Raw genomic sequence first — 10,138 nt, forward strand, 5'->3', positions numbered from 1 at the left:
CAAAAAATAGAATGTATTTGGTAATATAGCTAGCACAAGTTGCATATGACCTTTATCTAAATAAACTTCACCAGTGGCAACAGCAGAACAGCATTCATGCATGAAAATCTTGTTGAACCTTTGCATAACTATCACCTTGCCCAGGCCTGGCCAAACTGTGAGTCCATGGCCCAGAACTAGACGAACATGGAAGAAAGAGATTTGACTCACATAGTAGACTATTCTACTCATATAATTATTTCCAACTGCTTTGGTAGTAAGGTCCCTCTGGTGAGACTCCATCCTAGATATATTTTCATTTCTTTACCCATAATTGACACATTCACAATTTACTTATTGTGCAACAAGCATATTTTAAAAATTAAAATATTCTTTAAAATGTAGTGAAAATTTCAAAAATGTCCTTGACCTCTTTGAGTATTTGTTCTCTGTGGCTGGAGAGTGCAAAGTGACGGGGACAATGACAGTTGACAGGTTGTAAATAAGCAAAAACCAAAAGGTAATGTCAAAAGACATAATAATTAATTTGTTTTAATTTTTTATTTTTTAGTTCATGTCTTTTATTAACCATGTACAATTACTTGTCTTCTGGTTTGTTGAAGCAATAGGTCAGACAACATTTGCCACAATAATGTATGTCAAAGTGCCTGGCCATAAAAACTCCATCACCACATTCATCGGAAGGGCACTTCCAACAAAGGCAACTGATTTTGCCAGTCTCATCTACTTTGTAGTATTTCAGGACAGCCAGCTTCACCTTCTTTCTCTTATGCTTATTCTTCTTGGGAGTAAGACTTCTTCCTTTTCTTAGCACCACCAAGAAGTCTCCACACAAGATGAAGAGTGGACTCCTTTTGAATGTTGTAATCAGACAAAGTACATTCGTCTTCCAGTTGCTTGCCAGCTAAGTAAGATCAGTCTTTGCTCATCAGAGGGAATTCCTTTCTTATTCTGGATCTTGGCCTTTACATTTTCTATTGTATCCGAGGGTTCAACCTCCAGAGTGATGGTCTTCCCCTTAAGGGTTTTCATGAAAATCTGCATCTTGGTGGTGACTCCATTGTGGATGGCAGATTGGAAAGGACAATAATTAATTGTTCGCATAATTTTACCCACACATCTCTCCCAAATCTCTTTCTCACTAATTCTCCAACTGTGTTTCATGATCTAAGGGATCTCTGCTGAAATTCTATTGGTTTCTTTTTGGAATCGCCACTGGCCTTGTGCAGCATTTGCTCTGCTACTGCTGCTCTCATGTTCTGCCATTTCTACAGCATCACTGGGCTGATTGGCAGACCTACTTGTCTAGCAGTGCGCATGAGCTGGGGAATCTTCTCTTGTCATGGGGCCCCTTCACAGGAATTCTGGCTATTAGGTAAATGGTTTGAAGAGGATAAACAAATGTGCTATTTGTGGTCTCTATTGGACACACATACATCCAACAAAAAATCTCAAATTTCTCCACTGTCCTCGGATGTCTATACCTGCAATTCCATGGTGGCACCAATATATGTCTTTTAGGTCTTTTCCTTGCAAAAGACAGAATCTAAGCAAAGTAAATTAAGACAACAACAATAAAGCATTAACAAGGGAATTCATGAACTGGGTCTGGGGAAGCTCACACCATCAAGGGGAGAGTCAGTGTGGCAAGGTGGTAAAAAAAACAGACTTGGGTAAGCCCATTTGGTTCCAAATTCCATCCCCACCACTTACCTCTCTGAGGCAGTTTCCTCCCTCTTCTTAAAATAACGATAACTAAAGCATTTCCCTAAAGCACTTGTGGTATTTAAATGGATCATATATGTAAAATGCTCAGCACAGTCTGATCATGTGTTCTTATTATAATTCATGTTTATAGATCTGCCTTGAAAAGGCAGAATCTTGGATAACACTAGTGATCTTATCAGTGGGCCACTGGGATTGGCTGTCAGAGTACTGCAAACAGAATGGCTGACCTCTGCCTCTCTGAATCTCTCATTAAAATTCCTACAGAGTGAATGGTCTGACATTGACCATGTACTCATTCCTGTACCAGCCACTGTGCCAGGAAGAATGAATGAATATTAAGCAGGGACGGGGAGAATTAGGGGTCACCATGATTAACAGAATCTATGATTAATAGTCTCTATGGAACCATATTGAGCAAATGGAGTTTAGTTTGAAGAGTGGCAAGGTAGACAGAGTATAATTGCATTGTCTACCATACTGTGTGTAATAAATTGAATATTTTCGTAGGAATAATTGCTATCCCTTCCTCCCCCTTGCTCTGACTAGGACTGAACTGGTATCATTCCAAGAAAATTAACTCTACTTCTGCTTAAGTATTTTTAAGAAAAGCTGTAGAGCACCTTACAGATCCTAATATCAGAGAATTCTCCTGAATATCCAGGCACCACTTATTGGAGTTCTACCCAGAATCCTCATCATTCTGATGTTATTATTTGAAGCACCAGAAATATTTTCTCAACATCCTTTTCACAGCAGCCTTCATCTCCTTGTTCTTCAGGCTGTAGATGAGGGGATTCAGCATAGGGGTGATCACACTGTACTGCAGGGAGAAGATTAACTCTCGAATGGATCCAGAATTTGGCATGAGATAACGTAGAAATCCTGAGCCATAAAAGAAGATCACAGCAGTGAGGTGGGAGGAGCAGGTAGAGAAGGCCTTGCTTCTGCCTGTGGAGGAGCTGATGCGCAGGATGGTGGACAAAATGCGAACATAGGAGAAAAATATCAGGAGAAAATTTCCAAAGAAATGCAGGAGGCTAGAGCAGAGCAGGGCAGTAAAACTTGCAGTCACATCAGAGCAGGACAAGGGGTAAAGAGAGGACAGCTCACAGCAGAAGTGGTGGATATCTTGAGCCTCACAGAAGTCTAAATTGAGAGCTACAAGGATATTGATAAGAGCATCCAGAAAAGCAAAACTCCATGAGGCCCACACCAGCCCCATACACAGCTGTCTGTTCATCACCTGGGCATAGAGCAGAGGAGAACTGATGGCAACATAGCGGTCATATGCCATCACAGCGAGTAGGCAGGATTCAGTGCCCCCAGAGCAAACAGAAAGAAGACCTGAGCCAGGCAGCCCTCTACTGAGATAGTTTTCTTCTCAGACAGCAGATTCTCCAGCAGCTTGGGCACAGTGACAGAGGAGTGGCAGAGATCGAGGAAGGACAACTGCCTCAGGAAAAAGTACATGGGGATGTGAAGATGGGAATCAAACCCGATCACCAGCAGCAGCATCAGATTCCCCATCAGGGTCAGGAGGTAAATAACAAGGAACAGCACAAAGAGCAGAGGCTGGATCTGGGGATCCACAGAGATCCCGAGGAGGATGAACTCAGAGATAACACTGTGGTTCCTCATTGCCTTCAGTATGTTCTTGGGAATGTCAGAAATAAACTGGGTGAAGCCTCTTTTAATGTCTGATATCTCAGTGTTTTCACCCTATTCTCCATTCACAAAGTTTCATGCCCACTCAAAAATGTATTTCTGAAATGGTAAGTCTCTAGATTTCCTAAAACGTGTAATAATCTTTTCTACAGAATCCCAACACTAGATCAACTCGCTGTCCACATTTATTGTTCTTTCTGTAATGTCTTAGAGTTAATTTCTTGTTGTTTTATTATTCAATCTACAGAAGGATGTTTGTAAACGGTTGATAATAATCCAGTAGAAAGAAATTCCAAGAGGAATGAGATACAATTGCAGAAATGGTGTCTCTGGAGCAGGTGAGTTTCACAGCAGAAGCAGAGCATGGATGGCCTTAGGTGAGAATGGGTTTTCTTCATTCACAAAACACGCATGAAGTCAGTAGATTTGGTGTTAGGAAGGAAGCACTTCTCATCTGATGGCTTTTGTTATTCACTAAGTATTTAAATGAGATCATTAATGGAAAGTGAAGAGGGGTAGTGGCTGGACATGTGCCCAGTGAGGAGAAAGGGAGTTAATTAGAGACAAAGCAGCACAGAGATATCCCAGATATTATGTAATTTATCACAAGAAACTGTTGACTGATATGAAAACATACTCTGGTCATAATCTCCATGCCCAGTTTGTGTGATCTATTCAGAGTCAGCTCTTGTCAAGCCTTCATGACACTTGTAAATATAGACTACCCACTAACTTTCAAAAGCTTGACCCTTTTTTCCAACTGTGATCCGACAACCGAGATTACAACCATCAGCTCAGGATAACCCTTCAACACTATTAACCACACCATCTTGACCTTCATGTCCTGCTCTATCTCTTGTGTTCATACTACAAGACCAGCACATTCAATTTCTCAAAAGCCATGCTTTCTCCCCCACTGTTTATCCAAACAACACACAGCACTAAACCTACTCTTAGGAATCAATTCCACATTACCTGCACTTCTCGCCTCGTTGAGCAATAACTAACAATGAGTTAAAGAAAAACCTTTGAAAATCCAGTAGCCCAGAAGACAAATAAGTTTAAATATCAGTGTGAGAATTTGGTATTAAGGTGAAGTTTAAAAAGTCCTGTTAATATAGATCTCCTCTTTGATTTCTAAAAGAGGAAAATGCATGGGTAAATTGTACATATCATTTTTAACAACCTAAATACTTCCAATCATGAGGGGATTGCATTTGCTCTTGTAATTACTTTATTTTTTTTTCTTTTACCCACCACTCATGCTCTAGCTATAGTGACTGGATTCATCCGGAGAACAGAACATCAGTGGCAGAAGATGCTGGAAAAGCAAGGAATCAAATCATGAAATACAGACAGACAACCGCCCATTATCATTTCAGAGGGCAGCAGAAAGAAAGCTCCCCTCTATTCTACTCATCTCCAAATGGAGCCCCACTATTAGCACTAGAAATTCCTTGAACTTTGGGGAAACGTCCTCTCTTAGAAATAAAGGCCAAAGCACAAAACTCTTGCAGAGGACAAACCTGGAAATTGTATCCTGTCGGGCCAGACTCCCTCACAGGTAGAGGTGGACTATATTAGCTATTTGAGGGCCACAGAAGTAAATAAAATCATCACTTTCTCCTGGTGCTACAGTTTTACTGTTCTCGGTGCTTCGTTTATTCAGGCTAGTGAGTCCAGATGTGGAATGGAAACAGCTCTGAGAATGCTGCCACTATGTTTTCAGTTACTGTCACAATTAGGTGGAGGTAGCTGACTCGGTCATTTCCAAAGAAAAGCTGCCCGAGAGGAGTTCATCTTAGAATGAGACATGCAAAAGCACCTTGGAATTGTAACTGCCTCAAAGGAGTTGCTCAAAAGTGTTATTTAAAAACAGAAGTGTGTGTGTGCATGAGCAAGTGAATGGATGAGACTCAGGAGGAGAGGAGTCACAGAGAACAGATCTGATAGAAACCAGTAAGGGACTTGGACATCCTAGACTCCCATGAAACCAGATGTAGAAAGGATACTGGATAAAAATTTCACCCACTGGAAAGGTTTGCACCAAAGCTGTGTCTTGTGCCCTGTTCTGAACTTCCACATACCACAGAATACATAATTATGGGGGATAACTATGACTAAAGATTTGTTTCTGGACCCTATATGTTTGAAGTGCTTGGAGAGGGTTATTTTTTGAGTCACGAGGTGATATTCTGATCTCCTCCCAACTATAACAGACAGCTCTCAGGTATCAGCCTCCCCAAACCTCCAAGCTTCTAGTATAATGTAGGCTTTCAGCACCAGAAACAAAGAATACAGCAAGGGATATAGCAAAGAGACTTGTCTCAATTGTCCCACGTGTAAAATGAAGACTAAAAACAATTACTTTGAAAAGTTGTGAGTTTTTAACTTACTAACTTAAGTATAGTGCTGAAGACAATTGAGGTGCCAAAGAATCATTAGATTCTCTTTTCTTTACCCCCAATCCAAGTGTGTAAATTTCCCAAAAGGAAACAGAGAAGTGGTTTTGAGGAGCAGACCAAAACATTTAAGGTAACAGAAACAAATACCAGGTCAGAGAGAAATGTTCTCCTACCTCCAGACCAGGAGAATAAAGATAAGTTGAGAGGACTGAGGGGGAACAGAGTGCCTGAAGAGGAATAACAAGAAGTGGTGGGAATGAGGGTAAAGGGGTCCTACAGGGAACACAGAGAAAACCATGAGAGAACAGAGAAAACATTACCTGGTTTCTGTCTTTTCCTGGCACTGAGTGCATCTTGTTTTTCTGAGTTGGTGGGCATGACTCTGAACTCAGGAGAAATTCACAAGACAGAAAATGTTCCACAACACTGAATCATGTGAACGGACATTGCTTTTTCTATGGGAGACTTTTTGTGCATAAATAGGAATCTGTAAGCTCAATACTCAAAAGCCTCTGCAAATAATGACTTCAGAAACCTCTTCTAAACTTTGAGAGAGTATTTTTGCTCTTATCCCCTAAATGCTCCATAAAATGACTAAGGAAAGAAAAGCTTGAAAATTTGAAATTCCTAATAAGTAGTACAGCAATTCTTTCATACTTCCTCTAGCAAAATTACACTCTCATTTCTTCACAAATCTCTCTCTGTGACTGTTATTACATTGCTAAAAGCACCACCTACAAAGAAGGCTCAGGTGTAGCCATTCACAAAGGCTTGTGCGTTAAGGTGGCCAATAGGTTGGCAAGGTCTGACCTGAAAGCCCAGGGGATGTCTAGGTCCATCCTGATTGCTGGAAAGCTCAGCCCCAAGCATACTTCATACTCATTAGCTAAGAATGAGTACCGGAAGATCCCAGTGCGAATTCCCACTGAAACTCAGTGACTCACAGCTTACCTTTAGATCATTTTGTTAGTATTGTCATGGGTTTAATTATTATATATAGTAAAGACAATTATTATTATAGAAACACTATTAGGTCAATAGTAATTTAAATTTTCCTACATATTTGACTTTTTTTGCTCAATTTTTTTCTACATATGCAATTGCAAATTCAATAGCTGAAACTAGATTTCTGTGGATGAGTGTAACACAAATTAGACAAAGTTAAAAAGTATTAGCGAATCAGGATAGGTCAGAAGAAAGTAAGACCTTCCATCTGTGAGCATTTCTTTCTCCTTTTCACTTTTCTTTTAGTGCAAGTCTTCTAGTGATGTATTTATCTCACCTTCATTCTTAAAGGATGTTTTACTGGGCATAAAATCATAATGGGGGAGTTATTTTTTTATTCAGTACTTTTAAGATAATATCTCATTGTCCTCTGTCTCCTTGTTCATCTAATGTTACTCCTAAAGTCAACTGTTAGTCTAATTCAGTGGTTTTCCACTGGTGTGCTGCAGCACACTGATGTGCCACAAGAATTTTTAAAACTAGCAATACTTAACTATTTGGTCAGGGGCACTGACCTCTTTTCCCTTTTATTGTCAAACTAGAGGCCTGTTGCACGAAGAGATTCGTGCAATAGGCCTTCCCTTCCCTAGGCTGCTGGCACCAGTTTTCCTCTGGCACCCAGGACCCAGGCCTTCGCTCTGGCTGGGCTCAGGCCAGAGCCCCACCCCCCAGCCATCAGGCCTCGCGGCTCCGCTTGGCACCAGAGCGGTGAGGCCTCACGGCTCCGCTGATCCTGGGGGCGTGAGGCCTCGCTGCTCAGCCGGCTTCGGGGCCGTTTGGCTTAGCTCCACCGCTTGGAGCCTACGTATGCAAATTAACTGCCATCTTTGTTGGTGGTTAATTTGCATATCGCCCTGATTAGCCCATGGGAAGTGTAGCGAAGGTACGGTCAATTACCCTTTTTGTCTTTTATTAGATAGGATAAGAAAATGACAATTAGCCAGCCAGTGTGAATTAATCTAAATTATACCTACTTTTGTCAGATTGGCAAAAATATTGTAATATATTTTTGGTGTACCACCGAATTATAGTAATTCGTTTATATGTGCCATGAGATGAAAAGGGTTGAAAATATCTGGTCTAATTGTACTTCTCTGGAGTCAATTTGGCTTTTTTTTCCTCTTGCATTTTCAGTATTATGTCCTTTGATTTAGTAATTTTATTATGATGTGAAAATGTGTGACTTTCATTTTATTTATCATATTTGGGATTTACTTATAGGACTTCTAGCATTTCTAGTTGATATATAGGGTGTCCCAAAAAATGTATACACATATGTTGAGTAATTGTAAAGTTAGTGTTTATTTGTGAAGGCTGCATCCATTTGTGGCTAGGGTTCAAGGTCTAGAGAAGGGGCTGCACACAAACGGATACACTAGACAAGAAATATAAATTTAGAAGTAATGGGGAGCCAGGCGGAGACTTCACTCTAGTGGAGAATCTCCCTGAATCTTTGGTCCCCTTTGCTTTTATTTACTAGAATACACATTTGCCCTTTAGCAAAGCAAACAGGCGTATCAATGGTAAAGTTTGGTAAACAATAAAAGGATTATCAGGTTAGGCCCTAACCATTAAGGGATTGCCTTCAGCCATTCTGCCAGCAGCAGGCAATATTATGCTGATTTTCAGCTCTGCTGAATATCAAAGTCCATCAGCCTTCTAAGGACTTCTCCCATAATTATGCTAACTACTTGTTGGTCTTATCCTCCAGCATTTCCCCTTTTTTTGTTTTCTTAATAAATTTAGAAAGGTGTATGCCATTGGCAGGGCTTGAGTCCTTTTAAGACTTCTAGATTCAATGAAAAGGATTGAGTTTTTTCATGTCCTTTTAAAAATTGTCGTCAGGCATCAAAGGAACTAGTTTGCAGTAAGCTCCTTTCTGGGCCATCAGTTCTTTATAGGTTCCCTTCTCAATCACTGTCCCCTGTGACATGACAGCAATAATATTTGAGTTCTGGATGGTGGACAAACGGTGGGCAATGGCAATGCAGGTCTGACCTTCTTTGCCTTTGTCCAGGGCAAACTGCACTGACGCACAGTTGATGACTGCTAGCATGGCAAGGCGTCTTTACCATCCCCCATCTCTGGACTGTCCTTTACCATCCCCCATCTCCTCTGTCTCATCAGCGTGTTGCTTGGGGCTACTGCTATCTGTGGTTGGAGTAGTCTGGTCAGTTCCTCTCTCAGATCCATTGTTGCAGAAATCCACACGGGCTTGGAGGAGTTTTCTGGAAATACACAAGCATATCCTCAACCAAAGGTTAATAAAGGGACCCTTCTATAAACCAGACTCAGGATTTTTCTATTTAACCAGACCATTTTCCTTTGGCTTATTCTGACACCAGTGTAATTTCATCGGTGTTTTGCCATCAGCATTACAAGTGAAAAAATTTAAAGTGAAAAAATATAAAGTAATTAGGGCTTGATGTAGTTTACTTACAGGATATTTCTCCACTATTCCCCCCCTTTTTTTTAATATTTTAATAATTTTTATTTCTTAAAGTATTACAAAGAGTATTACATATGTCTCCTTTTTTCCCCCCCTTGACATTCCCCCGGCCCCTACCCCCCGCCCCCCCGCCCCGTGTCTTGTGTCCATTGGTTAATCTTATATGCATGCATATAAGTCCTTCAGTTGGTCTCTTAATCCCCCCCCAACCCTCCCCAGGCTTCCCACTGTAGTTTAACATTCTGTTCAATGTTGCTCTGCTTCTGTATCTACCCCTGTTCATCAGTCCATACTGGTCCCCTTTATTTGTCCCAACCTCACTGGAGTAGTCTCAACCTCACCAGGGCCGTCTGAGCCTCACCAGGGCCGTGTCAACCTCACTGGGGCCCTCTCTACCTCACGGGGGCCGTTTCAACCTCACCGGGGTCGTCCCTACCTCACGGGGGCCGTTTCAACCTCACCGGGGTCGTCCCTACCTCACGGGGGCCGTTTCAACCTGACTGGGGCCGTCCCGACCTCACCGGGGCCGTTTCAACCTCACCGGGGTCGTCCCCACCTCACGGGGGCCGTTTCAACCTGACCGGGGGCCGTCCCTACCTCACCGGGGCCGTTTCAACCTCTCCGGGGCCGTCCCTACCTCACGGGGGCCGCTTCAACCTGACCGGTGCCGTCCCGACCTTACCGGACTCGTTTCAACCACACCGGGGTTCGACCTAACCTGACGGGGCCCGTTCTCAATCTGAACCGTGTCCGTCCCAACCTTCACCGAGTCCTTTTCAATCTCAGCCGGTGTCGTCCTTACCTCATTGGGGCCGTGTCAACGTTGATCGGGGTCGACCCTACCTCAATCTGTGCCGACTCAACCTTAAGCTGTGGCGAACCTAAC

The 10,138-nt window shown here is 42.1% G+C and overlaps 1 protein-coding gene and 1 pseudogene across 1 annotated transcript; both read right to left on the reverse strand.

Moving 5' to 3' along the window:
- Window positions 1–550: 550 nt before the first annotated feature.
- On the reverse strand, window positions 551–1,044 carry LOC102430524 (annotated as a pseudogene).
- A 1,393-nt stretch (window positions 1,045–2,437) lies between these two features.
- Window positions 2,438–3,366, reverse strand: LOC102431269 (olfactory receptor 8S1-like). Its single transcript, XM_014458196.2, is given in 2 exon segments — window positions 2,438–3,057; window positions 3,060–3,366. Coding segments are annotated over 2 exon segments (927 nt in total).
- Window positions 3,367–10,138: the final 6,772 nt, after the last annotated feature.

Source organism: Myotis lucifugus, unplaced genomic scaffold (genome assembly GCF_000147115.1).
Source record: "Myotis lucifugus unplaced genomic scaffold, Myoluc2.0 scaffold_91, whole genome shotgun sequence".
In the NCBI taxonomy this organism is placed as follows: domain Eukaryota; kingdom Metazoa; phylum Chordata; class Mammalia; order Chiroptera; family Vespertilionidae; genus Myotis; species Myotis lucifugus.